Source organism: Cervus elaphus, chromosome 21 (genome assembly GCF_910594005.1).
Source record: "Cervus elaphus chromosome 21, mCerEla1.1, whole genome shotgun sequence".
NCBI lineage: Eukaryota > Metazoa > Chordata > Mammalia > Artiodactyla > Cervidae > Cervus > Cervus elaphus.
In genome coordinates this window covers 30,731,329-30,754,943 of record NC_057835.1, presented here as the reverse complement: position 1 = coordinate 30,754,943, position 23,615 = coordinate 30,731,329, and the positions used below count along the sequence as shown (strand labels likewise).

The window sequence follows — 23,615 nt, the reverse complement described above, 5'->3', positions numbered from 1 at the left end:
TGGCTTTTCCTTTTCCTCCCTTGAAGATCTCTTGAAAGTCCTAAGAAAAATTTCTAAGAAAATAAATATTTCTAAGACTGTATTTTTTAATGGAAATTTGTGAGATGCACCCCAGTAAAATTACCTTTCCAAATTTTGAAAATAATAAAATTGATATTTAGCTATTAAAACAATTCTTATGTTAATTGTACCTATTTGTCCACTGCCTAAAATAAATTAGTCAAAGTTTAGATGAAATCATTTGTTACATAATCATCAAAACCCAATTAAAAACAGTTGTGGCTGAGGCCAGAGGAATCTTTTGAAATGACATCATAAACGTCCTTTTCTTATTGCTCCATTAGACCACAGAGTGTTCCCATCCAGGGTGTGAATGTTCTACACAAAAATTTCACCTTGCACTCTAGTTTATCCAGAACTTTCAAGTTTTAGCTAAGGATTTTTTTTTCTTTTTAGGCATTTCACTTCCATCATCAGCATTAGCAGTAATTTTCTTTCTTGGCTACTTTTCAAAATGAAATAGAATTGATTTTGCCTCACGAGTGTTTCTGAATATGGGACAATGACTCAGCATAAGAAGCTAAGTCATGACAAGATTGCTAAATGAGCTAGGAGCATCGTTCAGGAGCTGAGTAGCTCATTCAGGAATATCAACCTGCCTATACCTAAAATACTCAAGTGTATGAGTCAGTCAAATCTGAAATTCTCTCAAATTATAGACCAGGGAGGCTTCAGTTCAGTTCAGTTCAGTTTCTCAGTCATGTCTGACTCTTTGCAACCCCATGGACGGCAGCAGGCCAGGCTTCCCTGTCCATCACCAACTCCCAGAGTTTACTCAAATTCATGTCCACTGAGTCGGTGATGCCATCCAACCATCTCATCCTCTGCCATCCCCTTCTCCTCCTGCCTTCAATCATTCCCAGCATCAGTTCTTTTCAAATGAGTCAGTTCTTCGCATGAGGTGGCCAAAGTATTGGAGTTTCAGCTTCAGCATCAGTCCTTCCAATGAATATTCAGGACTGATTTCCTTCAGGATTCACTGGTTTGATCTCCTTGCTGTCCAAGGGACTCTCAAGAGTCTTTTCCAATACCACAGTTCAAAAGCATCAAATCTTCCATGCTCAGCTTTCTTTATAGTTCAACTCTCACATCCATACATGACTACTGGAAAAAACATAGCTTTGACTAGATGGACCTTTGTTGGCAAAGTAATGTCTCTGCTTTTAAATATGCTGTCAAGGTTGGTCACAACTTTTCTTCCAAGGAGCAAGCATCTTTTAATTTCATGGCTGCAGTCACCATCTGCAGTGATTTTGGAGTCCAAGAAAATAAAGTCTCAGGGAGCCTTACGAATGGTTAAAACCATAAACTTTAAATCCAAGAATGTATACATTGATCACATCCAATTTCTGCTAATTTGATTTACACCCTTTATGCTCTCCATGAAGTTGTATGATCTAAGACTCCTCCTCTTATGCCCTAGGGTAATACAAAGCTTCCCCTACCTACTTTTTTTAGTATTCGTTTATTTATGTGTTTATTTGGCTGCACTGGGCCTTAGCTGCAGCGCTTGGGCCCAGTAGTTGCAGCACACAGGCTTATTTGCTCCATGTTGTGTCATGTTCCCAGGCATTGCAAGGTGGATTCTTAACCACTGGTACCACCAGGGAAGGCCCCCTGCCTACTTTCAGGAATTTGTAAGACCTCAGTAAAGTTTTAGATGTCTTAAAGAGGACAGGTTTGAATATAAACAGAAAGAACTGGGTTCAAGTCTTACCTTGGCCATTTACAAGCTGTGTGACACCTGGAAAGTTGCTCAGCCTCTCTGAGCATGTATCCCTCTTTCAGTGGGGATGATGGCGCTTCCTTTGTGAGATGTTTGAAAATGGCCCAGAGTAAGCACCTGTGGAGATGGTCATGGAGATGCACCACACAGACTGCCCTTCAAGAGATGCTGCTAGGAGGAGCTCAGCGTGCCAACCTCTCTGGCTGCCACATATTTGACTTTGTTGCGGCATTTACATGAAGGCCATTCCTTCCAGCCCAAGACAGAACAAGGCAGGGGTGTTAGAGCTGGGCCATTTGATGTCTAAAGGTCAAACTCTGCTGGATTCTCATTGACCTGGCTGAGATTTTTTCTCAGAGCTGCTTTAAACAACCTGTGACTATTTCTACCCAATCATCTTTCCTTTTCTCTATGCACAGTGGTCAGACCTCATCACAGGCTGAAGGAGCTCCCTGTTTCCTCAGCTATCTAACCCTTGATCCTTCACACGTGTTTCCTTCAATATACCTCCTGCATGTCTGATTGTGGCTTAGCATCTGCCTCTTATAAGACTCTGACACACTGCCTTTAATGAAGATGAATAGGACCTTAGACAAGAGTCCTGAGTGGCCTGGTATTTCTTGTCCCTACGACATAGACCACATGGCAGCTTCTCTGCAACTTTACTTGTGAGTAGCTAGTTCCACATCAGCCATGCTTGAAAATTTCTGGTCCATAACTGCTCTTGGCTTTTGACCTCCAAAGCATGTATACAAACTGCCCAGCATGGTTTTCCCTGTCCTCTTCAAAATTCTTAACTCCACCTTTGTGTCCGGTTCTTTATGACCCTACCACACCCCATCCCATCACTATTTCAGCTCCTTAAACTTTCCAATCTCCTGCAAATACATGTACAGATGACCTCAGGAACCGAGTTATAATCCCCCGACACTGGCATTACCAAGGAAACAAGAACTCAGCTGGCAGCTGCCCAGACTGCCTCCAAGTTTGGGTCATAATCCCCAGCATAGTGTGGAGGGAAACGCTTGTCCTCTAGAGTCAGACTGCCAGGTTCAGACCTTGAAACTGCCACTTAGCCATGTGGTCTTGACTATGAGAGTGTGACTTTGAGTCACTGGTACCTCAATTTCTTTGTTTTTTAAAAATCAGACAACAATCACTTGGTGTTTATTGCTCATTAATGTTTACTATGATAAGTATAACCATAAAAGATTTTTCCAATAAACTAGGATGCTTTTATGAATTTTGGTTTTTAAATATGGATGTGGTTTTAGAGAATAAAGTTAAGGGAGTGTGTTTCCTATATCTGTTCATTTACATAAGTTTCACAGTATTAGTAAGGCCGTATCAGAGGGTATACTGTCTGAATATAAGTAATTCAGTAGCAACATATTAACCAACTCATAATGGTTAGATGGAAAAAAAATAAAGAGTTAAATAAAAAAGAGAGGAGAAATGGGAAGAAAGAAAATTAGACAAAATAATATTCAGGACAAGGATAAAGATAAGGTGTTAACGTAGAAGGATGTTTATTATTGAATTTGTTATGTAATGTAGCAGAAATAACCAGTAATCTGGCTGTAAGGAAGTACTTCTCAACATTTTTAAAACAGGTTTATTGAAGTATAAGTGACATGTTAAAACCTGTATTTATTTAATACACACAATTTGATGAGTTTGGACTTATATTCATGAAACCACCACAGTGAAGTCAACTTGTTAAAACAATGATTGTCCCCTACCCTGTGAGAAGCCTTTTTAGATATTTCTTTTTCTGTACTCATCCATCCATCCCATGAAAATGTAATACCACAGATATGTATTTAAGCAGTTTGGCAATTTGGAGATGACTGTTGTGTGGTCATTTGATGCAAAGAGCTGACTCATTGGAAAAGACTCTGATGCTGGGAAAGACTGAAGGCAAAAGAGCAGTGTGGCAGAGAATGAGATGGTTGGATGACATCATCAATTCAATGGACTTGAGTTTGAGCAAACTCTGGGAGACAGTGAAGGACAGGGAAGCTTTGCATGCTGTAGTCCATGGAGTCACAAAGAGTCAGACATGACTTAGCAACTGAACAACAAAAACAAATTGTAAAATCTAAATTTTTTTACCCCCAAGAACCAACTTCCTTTCATTGGAGGCAACCTCGCCCTTGCTGAGAAGGCATTGTAATGCCCCGTGAGTTCTAGTACTGGGTTAACTAATGAATCAACCTTTGCAAGTCATACTCACTCTCTGAGACTCAAGTTTCTCGTTTGTAAAATGAAGAGGTTGAACAACACACTCTTGAAGACATCGACATTTCTGGACTCCTGACTTGTCTGTGGTTCACAAGGACCCCCAGAGACTGATTCATCCTGTCCTCCCCACCTTCTCGTCCACCCACCTTTGCAGGCCGAAGAAGAAGGCAACACACTCTGTTACCATTGTTGGTATGGGTGTCAGTCTCCCTCCAAAATGATATGAGCTCCTGGAAGCCCAAGTTCACTGCATTTGGTATAGTAGCTGCCAGGAAATGGGCACTCAGTTGACTCTGTAGAATGGGCTACACAGTGCATGTACAGGTGGAAGCAGATGAAGTTGCTGACGTTAGCTCTTTTTGACATCAAAATACAGGCTAATTCAGGCACTATGGAATTAAATGACATCTGCCTTGTACTGCAGCTCACGGGCTGGTATCTGGCATTTCGAGAGATCAAGTAACATTTAAAGAAGGAAGAAAACTTGACAATAAGAGAGGGGAAAATAAAGATGTCATTCTGTTACCAGTTTTATATTTCTTCAACAGAGCTTAGAGTAGATTGATCTCCCCTAGATCCAGCAAGTTAATGAGCTTGGCTCAGATTGGGCATATAGGAATATTGCCATTGAAAAATCTTATGCTCTTTATAGTATAAGTCTGTTATTAACAAATAAAAAGGAAATAGTTGCTCACATTTGAAGAGCACTTCCTAGTTTCCAAGGGACATTCTCCTTGAGTATTCCATTGCAGGCTCCAGAAAATTTTCATCTAGTGCCAAAGGCAGTCAAACTAAATCCACTGAAGCAGTAATAGGATCATTCCATTGTCAACCACATTTTTATCTTATGTAGATATCTTAAGTTTTATCCTCACAGACTAGTTGAGAGTATTCAAAGTTGCCATGGATACAAGGTAGCGATAGAACCCATTTGTCATTTCTCATCTTCAGCCACTAACCCTGCTGTGAATAGACTAAGAAAATATAAGAAACCAGTGTCACTAGCAATGCCCAAGGCTTAATGCAAGAAGTAGAGGGAACTGTATTTCCCTGTGCAGACATTCTTAACCTTAGGTATGTGAATACCTAAAATTGACTAGAAAACTTTATGGCTATGAGAATGTTTCTCATGCCATTCCATAGCTTTCATCAGATGATGAAGGCAGACAGGCTTCATGATGATAGCCCACCATTTACATATGAGATAATGGAGTCTGGAGAGGCCAGGGGAATTTCTTGGGGTTCCACAGTACTAGTAAAGGCAGAATTGGACTTGTGGCACTTCTAGTTAAATATTCTTTTCCCTTGTCACTCAGATGTCTTCAGGAGTGACTTCTCTGGTGGCTAGGCCCTCCTAATGCAGGAGGCCTGGGTTCTATCCCTGGTCAGGGAACTAGATCACACATGACAGAACTGAGTTTGCATGCTTCAAGGAAAATCCTGCATGCCACGACTAAGCCTTGGTGCAGCTAAATACATAGATATATGTATTTTTTTTAAAAAAGCCTTCAAGAGCCATACATTTTTTTTACTTCAATCAGGGAATAGTTGTATCCATCCGTGTGTTTCTGAATTAGAATATGAAAGACTCTTGCACAAGCCTGTCTCATTTATCCTAAGGTTCTAGCGTTTCATTGGAATGAGTTAGCATTATCTTAATTATACAATCTCAGCAGTGAAGTGCACAGAAAATGAGTCATTTCACCAGGAGAAAATCTGGTGGGTGCACTTTAAAATTTTGAAAAGAACTGTTAATGCTCCATGATTACAGATTAATATGTACATTCGGTTTCCTTGGAAATGGTTAGGGCAGATGCTGTTATTTAAGAATTAAGAAACTGGGAACAATCCTCATTTGTAACCTGAAGAGCCTTAATGCATACAAAAATCAGCAATGAAGATGCTGGAAAAGCTTATTCAGGTAAATGTCAAGGACAAAATTTTAAAAGGCCAGAATGCCAGAGTTACAAGTAAGAAATAGGAAATGTTAGTAGAATTTGGGAAATAAGATTCCCCTTAGTTTTTGTATGTGGGAATTTGCTCAAATGATTTGAAAAATACTTTTAAAACAATATATAGTTATCAATATCATTAAAAGTACTTAAATAGTATCTAAAAATATAGTTATAAAAGACATAGTTATCTTATCAAAACACAAGCAATTAATTGATTGCCTAACTTACATAAGACTAGGGAAACGGGTTTAAAAAAATAGCATTTTATACCTTATCTGTTTTTAACCCTTTATCTTGGTTCCTTCCTACACACAAATCTTCAGATGCCATATCTTTTCCTCACATCAAAATTAGCTTTCAAGAAAAAGATCACAATACTAAAAGACAAAGCCTTGACAATTTTGTCATGTTTTATGGCAAACTGCCAAAATCTCAAAAATTGCAGGGAAATAAAACCCCTAAAACATAGGTGGTTGTTGTTTAATCACCAAGTCACACCTGACTCTTTGCAACCCCAAGGACTGTAGCCCTCCAGGCTCCTTTGTCCATGGGATTCTCCAGGCAAAAATACTGGAGTGGGTTTCCATTTCCTTCTCCAGGGGATCTTCCTGACCCAGGGATTGAACCTATGTCTCCTGCGTGGCAGGGAGATTCTTTACCTCTGAGCCGCCTGGGGAGCCCCAAAGCACAGGTTACCCTGTTAGCCAATGTCCAAAACCAGTAGGATGTGGATTCAAAGAAAAGGAAGCACCAGCTTTAAAGTGGAGGACACAATGAGTGCACTCTCTGGTTACCAGGCAGCTAAGTTTTCCCAAGTGTTGTAGGAAGTCCTGCTCCCCAATCTTCCAAAGCCTTCCAGGTCACCCTGGAGGGGACCACACAGAGAGGAAGGCCTTGGATGCCAAGATTCCCCATCTTAGAGAGGGCACTGGCGGATGCGGAGGTTGAGCGAGAGTGCTGGCCTCTGGACTCCGGTGGCTCGCTCCCTGTTATTCTAGAAGAAAAGAAAAGGCCTGGTAACGGCTGTGGCCGGAAATCTACAGATGGGAAGACATGGACTTCTGGAAACCTTTTTTAAAAAAACTTTTTGGCCACCCCAGAGGCATGTGGGAATCTTAGTTCCCTGAAGAGGGACTGAACCCGCACCCCCTGCATTGAAAGTGTGAAGTCTTAACCACAGGACCACTGGGGAAGGCCCTGGAAGGAAACCATCCTTACAGCTCTTTTAACTCTACTTGAACCCTGTGAGTGGGACAAGTTGGAGATGAGGAAGTAAGTAGATGGCGGGAGGAAAGGTCAGACCCCACATGGGGAAATCATCCCTCAGTCATCATCCCTGGATCGATTCCACAAAAGGCGGGGGAGACACCACTTCCCATGCTAGGTTCTGACTCCAGCTCTTGGCCGTCTAGGAAATAACTGAAGAGTATTCAAAACAACTGCAGAATTATGGCCTTGGGTACTGGTGAGCCTTTTGGATCTTGGAATCTTAGAGAACGTATCACAAAATGTTGTTCCATTAGCCACCAGTGACCTGCCCCGCCCAGCCAGCCTACCTTGTGTAGGCTGTGGTTGTGCTGAGATGGGAACAAATCTAATTACAACCTGCTTATAGTTAGGACTGAAAGAAACTCCCTCCACTCCTGCTAGAATAACTGAGAAGAGGGACACCCCAGCCAGAGGGACGGCTTTCTGAATGAGGAGAGTAGTGGGCCCCAGAAGTGGATAGCATCAGTCATGCTTCCCTGGCTCTGTGGAGGGTTGGTAGGACCTTCCCTCCCCCAACTCCCAATAGAACATCTTTGGCCAGTCTCTCTGGCAAGGGGCCTTATTTATTTGCAGAGTTGTTATTCTGCAAGATCTGAGCCAGAGGCAGGCCAGGTTTTTTTTGCCAGTCATGCTGAATCTGTCCTTCTTCCACCCTTCCACCTTGTATTTTTACTGGGAGTCCCCAAGTGTGGGGCTAGGACGAAGCGGGGCTTTCTGTTACTCCATGGAGATTCTTCCTAATAACTCAGACCTTTTCACCTCCTTTCTAAGCCTCAGCCATGGAAAGCATTTTATCTCTGAGTTCACAGCATCTCACAGGTTGAAAATCTCTCAGCTTGTTGTGTTGATGGGCTGGGGAGAAAAGACCAAGGGATAAGGGACCAGCAGGCACCCACACTCTGCACACCCCCATTTTCCTGTGTGCCAACAGGGGCACCTGGGTTGCAGAAACAGGGTTACTATCACACCATCATGGGCAGCTTTGAAGGGGGAAGGTCATTGGAGATTAACAGAAGGAATGGGGCATCTTTCTTCGATGCCTTGAGGCAAAGGCTGGTAAGAGACTGGGGGGCCTATGACAGTGCTTAGTGATGGTCACCCTTCCTCTATAACTGCCTGCACCCACACCAGAAATTAGACCGGAAAAAGCACAATTCAGTCTGAGCTGCTGCTTATACGATCTGCTTCTGAAAATCTGAATTTGAGTCTAATGAGTCCCGTGATAGATCTTTAGTACTGGAAGTTGCTCCTTCTCACTTGAAACTTGACTTTCTTTTAATTAATTTTTTTGGAGTACAGTTGCTTTATGAAGCTGTGTTAGTTTCTGTGGTACAGCTAAGTGACTCAGCTGTGTGTTTACCATATATCTCCCCCTTTTTTAGATTTCCTTCCCATTTAGGTCTCCAGAGAGCACTGAGGGTAGGGTTCCCTGTGCTCTACATTGGGTTTTAATTGGTCATCTATTTTATACATAGTTTCAATAGTATATGGGCTTCCCAGGTGACACAAGTGTTAAAGAAACCACCTGCCAATGAGGGAGACATAAGAGACATGGGTTCGATCCTTGGGTTGGGAAGATTCCCTGGAGGGGGGCATGGCAACCCACTCCAGTATTCTTGCCTGGAGAATCTCCATGGACAGAGGAGCCTGGAGGGCTACAGTCTACGAGGTTGGAAAGAGCTGGACATGACTGAAGCAACTTAGCCTGCACGCACACATCAACAGCATATCAATCTCAGTCTCCAAATTCTTCCCACCTCCTCCTCCACCCCTACTTCTCCCTATTCCCCCCTTAGAATCCATAAGTCTGTTTTCTACATGTGTGTCTCTACTTCTGCTTTGCAAATAAGATCATCTATACCAGAAACTTGATTTTCTTTTTTTAAAAAAGACTAGATGAAAACTTCTGGAGAAGGCAATGGCACCCCACTCCAGTACTCTTGCCTGGAAAATCCCATGGACGGAGGAGCCTGGTGGGCTGCAGTCCATGGGGTCGCTAAGAGTTGGACACGACTTCACTGTCACTTTTCACTTTCATGCATTGGAGAAGGAAATGGCAACCCACTCCAGAGTTCTTGCCTGGAGAATCCCAGGGATGGGGGAGCCTGGTGGGATGCCATCTATGGGGTCGCACAGAGTTGGACACGACTGAAGCGACTTAGCACCCACAGCAGCAGATGAAAACTTCAACTAACAGTGCACAATAACCTATGTGAAATTGGCCAGATTCTTAATATACAGACACACATGTCCAAACACTATACATAGTACTGAGCACAATTCTGGTGTTAGAGTCAACTTCTTCTAACGTGGAACTGGAAAACAGACAAACAAAGCTCCAGGCAAACTTGGCAAAGACGATAAATCTTTCTTTTCCATCTGGTTTTCTGTCATTTCACAAATTTTTTTCTCTGTCTCATGCTGCCAGCTTAACTGTTTATAACTGGTCAGATTGCACATTTTAAGTAGGTATTCACTGAACACAGTTCTCTCCCTCAGGCTACCGTATTTCCCAAGTGATCACTGCACACTTCATACAATGGTTCCTTCTCTTTCTAGGCTTGCTCTTTAATTTCTCACTTCAGCCATTCAAGGATGCCCACAGTTATGTGATGTGAGAATGCTAAATGAGCAACTCCTTCCTATTATTAAGAAAATGATGAACATTTTGGGTTGCGAGCTACTTGAAAAGATTTCTCCTTTTGTCAAAGACATTGATTTTTACATTTCTTCTTTTGTGTTAAAGGTTAGCCATTTCATACCCATACATGGGGTTCTCATCAAGAACAGTTCAGATTGTGAGGTATGGTAGGGTTTGGGGCTAAACAAAGAGGGTGACATGTGAAGTCTTGTGGTCCTCTGATCTGGTTGGCAAAAACATTCTCCAGGCAGACAGCAAGTTCAAAGAGCCCAGGGTGCAGACATTTATGTAATCCCTGCTCTGCGCTAGACACTGCCCAGGTCACCAGGATCACTTAGATAAGGAAGGGGCTGTCCTCACCTCATCTGAAACCTACATATTGTTTCCTAGCTCTGTCTGTGACTTTTTTTTTTTTTTTAACAAACACCTATGTATTATATTGCAGAGAAGTCAGTGGCACCCCACTCCAGTACTCTTGCCTGGAAAATCCCATGAATGGAGGAGCCTGGTAGGCTGCAGTCCATGGGGTCGCTACGAGTCGGACACGACTGAGCGATTTCACTTTCACTTTTCACTTTCACACATTGGAGTAGGAAATGGCAACCCACTCCAGTGTTCTTGCCTGGAGAATCCCAGGGACGGGGGAGCCTACTGGCTGCCGTCTATGGGGTCGCACAGAGTCGGACACGACTGAAGCGACTTAGCAGCAGCAGCAGCATGTATTATACTGGGTTTCCCAGTGGCGCTAGTGGTAAAGAACTCGCCTGCCAATGCAGGACGGATAAGAGACGGGGTTCAATCCCTGGGTGGGGAAGCTTCCCTGGAGGAGGGCACGGCCATCCACTCCAGTATTCTTGCCTGAAGAATCCCATGGACAGAGGAGCCTGGCAGGCTACAGTCCATGGGTTTGCAAAAAGTCGAACATGACTAAAGCAACTTAGCACTCATATACACGTGTATTCTTTCAAGCTTTTGACATTTGATTTCAGTTTTCTCAAATTTAAGAAAATAAGAAAACACTCTTTTGGTCAAAATATCTACACTTAGTCTTTTACACAATTGCTTCTGAAAGCATAACTTTTGGTAGCTTCACTCCTAGATTCTTTTGCACTGGAGCTAAAACATTACATGCAAAGAGAATACCATCAGGGGCTTCCCTGGTGGCTCAGACGGTAAAGAATCTGCCTGCAGTGCGGGAGACCCAGGTTCGATCCCTGGGTTGGGAGGATCCTCTGGAGAAGGGCGTGACAACACACTGCAGTACTCTTGCCTGGTGAATACAATGGACAGAGGAGCCTGGAGGACTACCTACAGTCCATGGGGTTGCAAAGAGTCAGACACAACTGATCAACTAACACACTCACAAGGATGTCATCAACAAGCAAAGAAAAGAGAATCCTGTCATTTGACACAGCTTCTTGAAATGATTTCACTGTTTTACTAGATAGATGTGCTTTCTGGTACTGGGAGGAATAGCTATAGTGAACATCTAGAATATTGGTGTCTCTGTCTCTAACTCAAAGGGATTTGCCAAGAGAAATGAATTCATCAAGTGATGAAGTCAGTGCTGAAGCTGTTCCATGAAGAATTAGAGAATCCTCAGCTCTACTAGTGTGCAGTCATCATATAATGATAAACAACCGCTTTAAAAAGCAATGGATACCATACTTCTTAAAATAAAGAAATGCTGCAGAATTTCAAATATATTACAGTGGCCTTTAGGTGAATAAAATCTTGTTGCATTGGTACAAAGAGACACTCCCTATTTTCCATGCTAGCATGTTTTTAGCACAGTCTCTTAGGATTTATTTTTTTGGTACAGGCTCAGTAATGTTTCAGAGAAGGCAGTGGCACCCCACTCCAGTACTCTTGCCTAGAAAATCCCATGGGCGGAGGAGCCTGGTAGGCTGCAGTCCATGGGGTTGCTACGAGTCATACACGACTGAGCGACTTCACTTTCACTCTTCACTTTCATGCATTGGAGAAGGAAATGGCAACCCACTCCAGTGTTCTTGCCTGGAGAATCCCAGGGACAGGGGAGCCTGGTGGGCTGCCGTCTATGGGGTCACACAGAGTCGGACACGACTGAAGTGACTTAGCAGCAGCAGCAGCAGCAGTAATGTTTACCATGTGCTTATGAAATTGCAGAATAGGTTCAAGTCAGAATGATGACAGTATAAAGAGGGCAATATAATATAAAGTCAAGCTGTTTGATGAAAATGACAGTTTACTTACTTGTTGAGATATAACTCATATGGGAATAATTGCTTTGAGAACACTTTGAGTACAGAATGCCTTAAAACTGTTCTTGTATTTACAGACATGTCCTTCATTGCAACACATTCTACTAATGTAAAATGAAAACACACAACTGAATCATCATGATCCACTGACATTTTTTTCACTAGAGCAGAATTTACTATGATCAATAATGATAGAGAAATACTTATTTTTAGTTTGCAATAATAAAGTTTTACATTAGGAAGACTGCATGTAAATCAGAGCCACTTTCTAGGAAGCAGGCAAAATGCACCTTTAAAATAATAGGTTTACGTAAGTCCAGAAATATTTAATTTGGAAAGCATTTAACTAGAGGTTGTGAAGGGTCAACATGAGGGAAAAAAACAACTAGGACAAATCTTGTCCTCAAGTTCTCACTTTCAAATCCCAGTGGTGAAGCCAATGGAAAGTTTATGGAAATATCTGAAAGGCATATTTGACCTGGTTCAAAAGCTCTATTAAGTTAGTATTTTAATACATTGTCCTAGTTAAGTCTTGTCTTTATGGTCCTTTTAACATTGCTTCAGCCAGGGTTCATTCATAGCTTACTCAGAAACCACAGAAATGAGAATAGGCTCCTGTTAAGGAGAGCTTCAACTTTTTAATTTCAAAGGTACCTTGACTTCCTAACCGTCTCCACCTTAATGCTGAGAAAAGGACTTCTGTAAAGAAATTCATGGGTCCAAGGTAAGTTTTGTGTTTTTTTAATACTCATAATAGGTAAGTATATACAGCTGTAAATATATAAACTGACATTATTTGTGTGTGTTTGTATGTGTTGTCGCTCAGTCACGTCAGATTCTTTGTAGCCCACCAGACTTCCCTGTCCATGGGATCTCCCAGGCAAGAATATTGGAGTGGGTTGCCGTTTCATTCCCCAGGGGATCTTCCCAACCCAGGGATCAAACCCACATCATCTGTGTCTCCTGCACTGCAGGTGAATTCTTCACCTGCTGCACCATCGGGGAATGTCATGGATATTATTACAAGTTTTATTTTATAACAGTGAGCATATACACATCATTGTAGCTGCTTCTTGCATTACATGGATGAAGTCAGGAAACCTCTAACTTCCCATGATATCTGTTTACAAAGCCTCTATTTTGGTCTGGTACTGGCTAAGATACCCAGCTATGTATCTTATCAGTGGTACCAGGTTTGGTTGCTGGAAATACAGGAAAATGGTTTCACTGTATTCTGAAATACAGTGATGGTTTCTGCAAAACATCATTCCATGACATCATGGAGTCTGTTATCAGAGAAACCTGATTTCCTCAAAGAGGTGTACCTTGCTAAGTAACCACCATCAGGTTTTTTCAGACCTGTCTTTGCAGTTGGGTCAAGGAGGCTTCCAGGAGACATCTGCTACGAGGACAAGGAGCCAGTGAGACATTCTCTGCTCAAACCCGAACCTTGTCCTTGGAAGGAGAATTCTGACCGTAGACTCTGGAGCCAGACGGAACCATATCGCATCCCTGCTCCATCACCTACTAGCTCTGTTACCTACTTAATTTAACCTCTCTGGGCCTGATTTACCTCACACCCAAGAAACAGACACCACAAGGATTCTTGTCAGAATTTAAGAGTTCAAGTATCTTGAGCATTGTCTGCTCAGCTCATTTCTCATTATACTTTTATATTAGGCTCTTTCACTTAGATTTGTCTCTTAGTCCAGCTCTGCATCCCCCTCCACCCAATGAAATAATGGTTAAGGGATTTGGATGAGAAAAAGGGTGGGTGAAGGCAGAAGAAGATGCCATGAGATAAAAACTGAACAAGCTGCTTCAGTACAAACCCTGTGAGCTCTGCTACCCTGCTCTATCTTGATAATTATCTAATATAATTTCACGAAAAGGAGAAAGAGGCCTTCTCATTATGCAGTGCGACCCTCCCGTGGGCTTCTGTGAATCCAGAAGAGGCGGGTGAGGCCAAGGATCTGCCAGTGCGGGGTGGCAGAACTGGAGAAGAGGAATAAAAGCAGGTGCCACTCTGCAACCGTGACTCTGGTTCCTCGGCCCTCTTAAGGCACGCCCCAGGCGGTGCTCTGAAACATGGCCAAGAATTGGGGGAAAGTGTTAAGCAGTTACCAGAAGTGTATAAAATCACTGAACAGGTCCGGCTTGTCTGTTGCCTTAGGCATTGTGTTGGCGACTGCGGCACAAAGATGATGATGACAATGTGCCTAATCTCAAGCTCCTATCTGGCTCATCCAGGGACGCAGATATTCTTAAGACCACGTGCGGTCAGAAGCAGCTGAAGGCCTAGACTACCTGCCCCTGCATGGGGGGACCCAGGGTGGGGACATCAAGGGAGAGGAATGAAGACGTCAGCGCTGCGGAGAGAGACTTCAGATAGAGAGTGCGGAGCAGAGCAAGGAAATGAACTTTTTGCTTTACATTTGCACCTCTTAACTAAGATCTTCTGAAAACGCTGATGGCACAAACGGAGTGACGTCCTGCTTTAAAAACCAACTACGTATGGCTTAAGCATTTAGTTAGTTCTAACATCACCATTTCAGAAATGTCGTAATACTAATACTGACAAATAGTTTTTTCGCAAGAAGGGACGTTGCCTCACTTAGCTCTCTGTGTGCACAGGGAAGTGGGACACGAACAAAATTCCCGGCGAAACGCTAACAGAGGGTGAACTCTAGTCCAGACGCTGCACACGTGTCGCCCGCCCCGCCCCATCCCCATTGTACAGGGTCCGCCAAAGCTCGCGAGAGTCTCTTGCCTTCCACGTCTGCCACGTTCCAAAGGACCAGGACAGACTGGAAAGTCGAAAGCTGCTGGCTCTCACAGGCCGCAGCGTCGCGCCAGAGCAGCCCTAAGCCTGCAGCGGGGCGGGGAAACGCGGCACGGTTACGCCCCCTCACAGAGACCCTTGTGACTGGCTGTATACCCCGTCGCTCAGTCTTCTGTGGGCGGGGAGGGGTGGGGCTCGCCTGACGGGGGCGTGGCCTCAGGGCGGGTGAGCGGCGCGCTCTCGCGCCGGGAGGGCAGTCACCAGCTCGGAGCACGCGAGGGCCGAGCGCGCGCCGGAGGCACGCGGGCGAAAAGTCCTCGGAGGCGCTGCGGGCGGTGCCGAGACACCCGTGCAGCTTCAGGAGCCGCAGCCCGCACCCGCTGCAGCGCCTGCGCCCCCCGCGGCCGGAGGGAGCCCCCCACCCTTGCCTGCTCCAGCGGTGCGCGCGATGGCCCCGCGCAAGAATGCCAAGGGCGGCGGCGGCAACAGCAGCAGCAGCAGCTCTGGTAGTCCGACCGGCTGCACCAGCGGCGGCAGCAGCAGCCCCGGGGCCCGGAGAGGTCAGAGGCGCTCCGGAGCCGGGGTCCGGGGTGGCCCCGAGAATGGGGCTCCGTTGGGGGGGGGGTGTGCGTGGGCGCTGCGGGTCCACCTCCCCAGATGCCGCCGAGCGCCTCCTCCATCCTCCGTATCTGTCCTTCTCGGGCGGTGGGCGGAGGCCGTGCTCGGTGGGCCTGGCGGGTGGGCTGGAGGGGCCGGGCCGAGCTGGGAGCCCCTTCCCGGCCGATCCCTCACCTTGCAGTGCGCAGCCGAGATGGAGATTGTGTCGATCCACTCCTTCTTGGCTCGCCGTGGAATTGAAGATAGGCGTAAGAGAAACAGCTTACCTTGGCCGTGCATATTTTGGAGAGTTTGGAAATGAGCCAAAGTCAGAAAATAAGTTCTTGCCAAACCAGCAGCTTTTAAGTGCCCCTCAAAGGAGAATAAGGCTGCTGGGATGTGTGTGCGGGGCGGGGGAGAGGGGAGTGATTTGAATATTCTTGAAGATTATTTTAAATATTTTTGCCTTTATGTAGCTTTCTTATCGTGTGTTGTAGTTGCCTTTAAATATCACAGAATACCATAAATGCTGGGGAAGCTTCTCTATTTTTTTTCCCTTTGTCTTCTCTTTAAAAAAAAAAAGATATTCACCTTTCTCCTCTTGTGCTTATCCCTCAAAGAGAGAGAGAGCAGATGTTTTAAATCTGTTTCATCTCATATTTCAGTGGTTCTCTTTCTATTATACTTCCTTTGACTCATATTTAGGATATTAAAACTGCAGTCCACATGTGTATTGAATCTGAGCTGTAAACTTTCCCTTTTAAAATGATTCTAGATTCTTTGTTTCCTGAGGTCTGCAAGGAATGTATTCACTTGTATCAAAAAAGTAAATCAGAAGACTATAGTCATCCTTTAAAGAGCTGTTTTTTAAATAGCACTTACCACTATCTGAAATTATTTGTTTTCATGTGTATTGCCTTCCTGTCTCATTCATTCCCTCTGGTTGATTCCTTTTCCCAACTCTTTGAGTCTGGCCATTAATAGATGCTCAATAAAAAATTATTTGATGAGTGAATGAATTTAAATAGTTAAATTTAAATGATGAAAATAGTGCAGTTGAAATAATTGAATAAATTTACACTCTGAGAACTAATATTTTGTATTGTAGAGAAAAAAGATACAGTTTGAATTCCATAGAAAACCTAACAAGTCACCTTTGGCATAAGTAAACTTTATGTTCCTTTGTCACTTGACCTTAAATGCCAGTCAGTTGACTTAAACAGGCAGAAGGGTAGATGAAGGAAGGGCTCTGGCTACACTTTTTAAAATATCTAAATGAGAAGAACTCATGCAACTTAAGCTCCAAGTAGAAAAAGCTGATGAACAACACTTTAATGTTGTTTTCAAAAGTTTTTGTAGCCATATGCAAGCAAAGCACATCATCTTTGTTCCACTTTGCCTTTTGCAGTTCTGAGTAGAGAGGTTTGATTATATCTGAAGCAGTTGTTTTATTAAATGCCCCGTTGTTGGTGAGAAATAGCATCCAAAGTGTGTATTGTATCCCCATCCCCAGTGGTTCAATATCCGAATCAGTTTTAACAGGTAGGTGATACATATAGGAAATGTTAGGACCAAAATGAACACATTCCAACTTTGATATTCCAGCCTTTTAGAGCAAGTTCCATCCTATTTGAGGATCTACAGCCTTTTAAGCATCTTACACATTGATCCTGTAATGGTTGTGAAACAGACATAGTGTATAAAAGAGAATGTGGAAGTAAGAAAGATACCTGTATTACCAGAAAAATCTCCACAGAGCGTTGACATTGGAGTCTCGCTTGTTACATAAGGAGCATTCTTTTCCCACAGCTGTGCTTTTCTCAGCCGGTGGTCAGTTCTGACTGTGAGCCACGTGGGAGGCGCAGGAGATGAAAGGACGTCTCTCTCTGTTGTAAGCGGCGGCGCTGCAGTGTGAATGTGTGATCCTATTGGCATTGCTCCCTTATAGCATAGGGTACTGGGAAGATGGAGCCACTGTTTGGTTGCTGTATCTCTCTGTCATTGATGTGTACACACTGATGCCCAAGTCAATACCACGTGCTGGGGAGATCACAGAAACTGGAATCTTGGCTGCGGCCTTACCATGAGGCCTGGAAAGATTGTCTGACTCCTTAAAGGTTATCTACTTCTTGGAGACCCAACTGATTATTGGATGATCCAAGACTAAAACCAGATTTTCTCTTATTCATTTGACCATTGTGCTGGATTTTTGTTGTGCTGTGGCTAAGTTGTGTCTGACTCTTTGAGACCCCATGGACTGCAGCACGCCAGGCCTCGCTGCCCCTCACCATCTCCTGGATTTTAGGTTCTCTAATTTGTAAGATTTTATGGGAATCTTGGAGTCGAAGTTGATTATCTTTTCTTTCTAGCTCTCTATGGCATATTATACCTGTTTTTTAAAAGAAAAATATGCTTCCTATCGTATCACCAGTTAACTTTTCTTTTGACTAAAGTTGTGTTTGAAACAGCATGTTTGAAAATCTTAGTTTTAGAGGAAGTACATGGGCTCAACTAATGTTTTTGGAGTTGTTTTGCATTGAGATTCTGAAGGAGATGATGACACTAGTAACATTAAGCATTATTATTTCTAACATTTGTGTGTGAAAGTAGAGTGGAAAAGGACCCAGTCCTTTGCAACATGCATTTTAGGGAAAATGTGATTATCTGGCCTTTTGTTGATCTTGATGGTCATTTTTTTCAAAAGTGGTGTTTTGAAACTGAAACTTGGAGGTTTATATAAAAGTTAGATTTTTAAAGCAGGTGTCAGCTTTTTATTTAAGCCTTCAACTTAAATTGAAAACTGATAAAATGCTTAACTTTTTGCAGAGCTCAAGTTTGCCTTTTCCAGTTTTAGTCTTTAAAATATGAAAGAAGCATGAGTAAATTGAACATATTACCTTTGTGTGTGTGTGTGTGTGTGTGTGTGTGTTTGTGCTCAGTCATGTCTGACTCTTTGCGACCCTGTAGACTGTGGCCTGGCAGGTTCCCCTGTCCTTGGAATTTTTCAGGCAAGAATAGTGGAGTGGGTTGCCATTTCCTACTCCAGGGATCTTCCCGAACAAGGGATCAAACCCATGATTCCCCGAGCCTCCTGCATTGCAGGCGGATTATTTACCACTGCACCGCCGGGAAAGTTATCTTACCTTTAACTCACACATAAAAAACTGACTTGCTTGACCAACTGGGGCCAAAAGAAACCTCTTTCAGATTTATTGATTTCAAGATCTTTGATCAAGAGGGGTCATGATGTGCTTTTAGACTTATTTTGTAGTTACAGACCCTGGTATATGTAATGGTTTTGTTTAGATTTTCCCTTTGCAATGTCATTCAGTCTTTCCCTGTAGCTTCTAACTTGCTAGGTAGGGGACGTAAACATGTTTCCTTTGTCTAATAGTGTTGTGCCACCACATCACACTTCACCAGTAGGTGTCACTGTAGAATACTTTTTCCTCTTTCAATTTTAAATTTCAGATGTAACATCTACTTGTTTTTTAAATTTAACAAGCCCCATACATACTCAGAACCATTGATGGACAACTAGTTAAAAATGCTCAGCCAGTGCTATTTAATTCTGTCACAATTCCTAACAGCAGGTTTTGAAATTTAGTAGTAATAGTCAGTCCCTAGCAGTCTTATTTATTTAGGCTGATTGTATTTAGAATTAAATACATTGATGAACTAACTATCTGTAAAATTATACATTTGCAGATGTTTGTTTTTGATGAGTGTTAATCATTTAGAATTTTTTTCTTCCTTATTACTTTCAATATATCTTAGACTGCTTAGTAATTAACAGACATGATACATTGCTGCTTGCCCTCTGACTCTATTGAATGAGGAGGCCTTGGTGAAATTCCTTTCCTTTAATCGTTTTCTGCCGGTTACTTAATCCTTTGTGAGTCAGTCTAGAATGAAAAGATAGGAAGGCCATAATTCTTCCACCAGAGGAACTGTGTGCTGTTTTGTGTTCAATTGAACAGCATTTTCAACTGGCCAGATTGTATGAAAAATGAGTGTTAGTCGCTCAGTTGTGTCCGACTCTGAGACCCTATGGTGGGTCTTCTCTGTCCCTGGAATTCTCCAGGCAAGAACACTGGAGTGGGTAGCTATTCCCTTATCCAGGGTATCTTCCCAACCCAGGGATTGTACCCGGGTCTCCTACGTTGGCAGGCAGATTCTTTACTGTCTAAGCCACCAGGGCAGCCCAGATTGTATGGAACCTAGTGCTAAAAAGTATTCGGAGGGAATTCTTGAACACATTTTATTATTATTATTTTTAAACATAGTTACCTTTTTTAAAAAACTCTTTATTGAATTTCTTATTGTATTGTTTCTTTCTTTTTTATTTATTTATTTTTCTTTCTTTCTTTTTTAATGTTTTAGTTTTTTGGCCACAAGGCATGTGGGATGTTATCTCCCTGACCAGGGCTCAAACCTGCAACCCCTCTACTGGAAGGTGAAGTCTTAACCGCTGGACCACCAGGGAAATCCCTTGCACACAATTTTAAAAAGACCAAACATTAACCTGGGTTCGGAAGTAAAAGGAGAGATCTATACTTTAGCTTTGCTTTAAAATCACGTGTCTCAGAGAGATTACTAGACAATGAGAGATTCTCATTTTCAGCTGATTGGCAACAAGGTAGCTTGGATTAAGAATCATGTGAGCTTTCCACTCTAGTTAGTATTGGAAATTTAACCTCTAAGTTCTTTGGTCCCAGTAGAATATCTACCTCCCACCCTTTTCTCCCCCCTCCAGAAAGACATTGTAGTTTGGGAAAATCCGATGACCTAGATTCATACCCATTTAAGAACTGTGTAACAGGTCACTCAAAATTTCTAATCCTGGTCTCAAATGGAAATAATTATTCAGAGTTCTGACAGCCCTAAAATCAATTTTATATGCTTTTCTGTTGCTCAGATTTTTCATTGAAGTACCTGTAATGGTAAAGTGGAGTGGGCTGCTCCACTTTGGAGAATATATAAGGCTGTGGAACTAAGCAGGCTATTGCATGCTTGAAAAATTTTTTATGATTTAAGAAATGAGTTTTTGTGATACTGGGTAGCATCTGTTGGCATCAAGTGGATGTCCTAGAAGTTATGTTCATGGTGGGTTCTGAGTACCCCTTGACACATTTCTGTCTGCTTCTGTGGTGCACGTCACCCTTCAAGTTTCAGATTTACCCGCTGATCCCTCCCGGGTCTGCACTGTTTTCGCTTACTAGAGCTCAGATGTATTTCAGTCTTTTGATGTTACTCCAGCGTACTGCTTTAATATCCTGAAAATACACAAGTAGTTCATGTCTGGTGGTATTTCTGCATCTCCTGCGTGGTTCGACTTCATTCTGTCCTAAGATAAACAGAACATTTTAAAATTAGCTTCCCTTATAATAAATTCTGTATGTACAGAGAACCCATCTACAGTTTACCCAGATTCCTGGGAAAGCCTCAGCCATCTGTTGGGAGAGGCGGGGGTGCTCAGGCTGCCTCCTGTGTTCCAGTATCCACTGCTCCAGCATCTATGCAGCTCTGAATATAAATCTCGGTGGACACGTGTCTGGTGTTTAGTCCTGCAGATCTGGCTGTTTCTGCTAGAGGACCAGAGATTAGGATGTTCATTTCTGCCTTCTCTTCATCTCTACATGCCACTGTAGAGGCCCTTGTTGTGAAGTCGGTTGCTTTAGCTGTTTCTTCTGCTAGCACTAGGAGCCAAGGTATATTTCCTCATCATTATTGTTTTTTAATGAGAGTGCTTCAGGCATTTGGTCTGCATTTAACATTTGCTTTTCAAGGGTGTGTCTTGGTTACATTTGGCTGATGTGGATGTCTTTTAAAGGGCAGATCACTGAGTCTAATTTAGTTCTGATCAGATTGATGACGCCTGAGGACAAAATTGCTGTAGATAACCTATTAGAATCAAAGGAAATTTGTTTTAAAAAATAATTTTTAAAAATTTTGTGTTGGGGTATAGTCAGTTAGGGCTTCCCAGGTGGTGACAGTGGTTAAGAACCCACCTGGCAATGCAGGTAGAAGGAAGAGATGCGGGTTTGATCCCTGGGTCAGGAAGATCCCCTGGAGGAGGGCATGGTGACCCACTCCAGTATTCTTGCCTGGAGAATCCCACAGACATTGGAGCCTGGCGGGCCATACTCCATAGAGTGGCATAGAGTTGTATTCAACTTAGTGACTTAGCACGCTCGCATAGCTGATTAACAAACAATATTGTGGTAGTTTTCAGGTGAATGGGAAAGGACTCAGCCATGCATACACAGGTTTCCATTCTCCCTCATGCTCCCCTCCCATCCAGGCTGCCACAGAACACCTAGCAGAGTTCCCTGTGCTATACAGTAGGTCCTTGTTGGTTATCCATTTTAAATACAGCGGTGTGCACATGTCCGTCCCGAACTCCCTAGCTATCTCTTCTCCCCATCCTTTCCCCTGGGAACCACAAGTTCCTTTAGACTCAGAGGAAATTTTGAGGCTCCTTGGTGAGTAAGTCTTTAGAAAAAATATTTACACAAGATCTTCTGAAGGCTTGGGGCTGGTCTCTGGCCCCCTTGGAAATCCAGGTGTCTTGCCTGGTCGATCTGGCTGTAGCGTAGCTGTCCTCATCTGCCATGGATGCCCTTCATGCTCTAACGCGGATGGGGGCTGGGGGTGGTGGTGGGGGGTGTTTAGTTAGTGCAGAGTGGAAACGACTGTTAGCTGTGCTTGAAAAGATGCTAGCCTTTCTTTCCTGCGTGTGGTCCTACAGATTTAACCCCCTGACTCATTCTGCATGGAAGGCAGCAAGCATCAGTCTTAATTTTGAGTGAGAAAATATGACTGGAGAAAATAATTTCATTCCATCACCAGTACTATATAACTGTTATTTCTCATGCCTTGTATGGGTTTGACAGGCTTTGCTTTCATTACCTAGTGCAGACTCGGTGCTGTTCTGTTCTCTCCTGTCTCTTACTTTGGTTCTTGTTTATTGTATTTTGCTATTGTACAGTTTCTCACACTGTCTTTCACACTCTGTTTTTAATTCAATTTTCCTGAATTGGTCTACTGGAAAGTCTGTTTGGTCTAGGTTCACAGGTAAATTTTATTTAGAGGTTATTTTTTTTCCCCTTACACATGAAAATAAAAATCTGTGCTGTGTTTATTGAAAGAATATCTGCATTTAACTTTTCCATTTTTTGAGTCAAATCAATTTGAATAAGATGCTTGTCACTTACTGAATTTTATATTTACAAATTATTTCATTTTCATGCGTTTTGCTTTTTGATGGAGAGCCATCTCTCTTTTATTTTTTTTATTTTATTTTTTTTTGCCATCTCTCTTTTAGAATGTAAATATTTCTATGTGTTGCTCTTTAAAACTGTATCTGTTTGTAATATTGTATATTAAGATGTTTAAATAGATATAAATAATGCAGTGACTTACCACGTAGCCACCATACAAATGCGGAAGTAAAATGTTACCAAATTCTTGGTTTCTCCTCTCCTGTGTTACCCCTTTACAACCAATCTTATTAAACATATTGTGATAATCATTGTCATACATTTCTTTTCAATTTATATTATATAATATATAGCTTCCCTGGTGGCTCAGTCAGTGAAAAATCTGCCTGCAATGCAGGAGACCCAGGTTCAATCCCTGAGTCGGGAGGATCCCCTAGAGAAGGAAATGGCAACCCACTCCAGTATTCTTGCCTGGAAAATCCCATGGACAGAGAAGCCTGGTGGGCTGCAGTCCATGGGATTGCAAAGAGTCAGGCACGACTGAGCGACTAACATATAATATAGATAGTAATATATTATATAACAATGTTATGCTGCATATATGATATATATAGTATAATAGTCAATATAACTTAATATAATATTATGTTGCATATTGTTTACTATATATCCATTTGTATAAAACATATTATTAAATTCTATATATATGAAAATTGCTTAGGAAGTATATCTATATCCCTATGTTTATAAATGTTATATGTATGTATAGATACATACTTATACATTTGTTTGTTGTTGCTATTGTTTAGTTGCTAAGTCATTTCCAACTGTTTTGCAGCCCCTTGGACTGTAGCCCATCAGGCTTCTCTGTCCAT

General features: G+C 42.6%; 1 protein-coding gene across 6 annotated transcripts in view; it reads left to right on the top strand.

Annotated features, from left to right (window-relative positions):
* The first annotated feature begins 15,125 nt into the window (after positions 1–15,125).
* Positions 15,126–23,615, top strand: part of ASPH (aspartate beta-hydroxylase) — a 175,469-nt gene continuing 166,979 nt past the window's right edge. For 2 of the 6 annotated variants that reach the window (XM_043879855.1, XM_043879851.1), the window contains exon 1: positions 15,126–15,480. In XM_043879855.1, coding sequence (XP_043735790.1) covers positions 15,369–15,480 — 112 coding nt within the window. In that variant the 5' untranslated portion in view covers positions 15,126–15,368. The remainder of the gene's footprint in view (positions 15,481–23,615) is intronic. The other 4 variants (XM_043879852.1, XM_043879856.1, XM_043879853.1 and 1 more) reach the window with 4 other exon arrangements.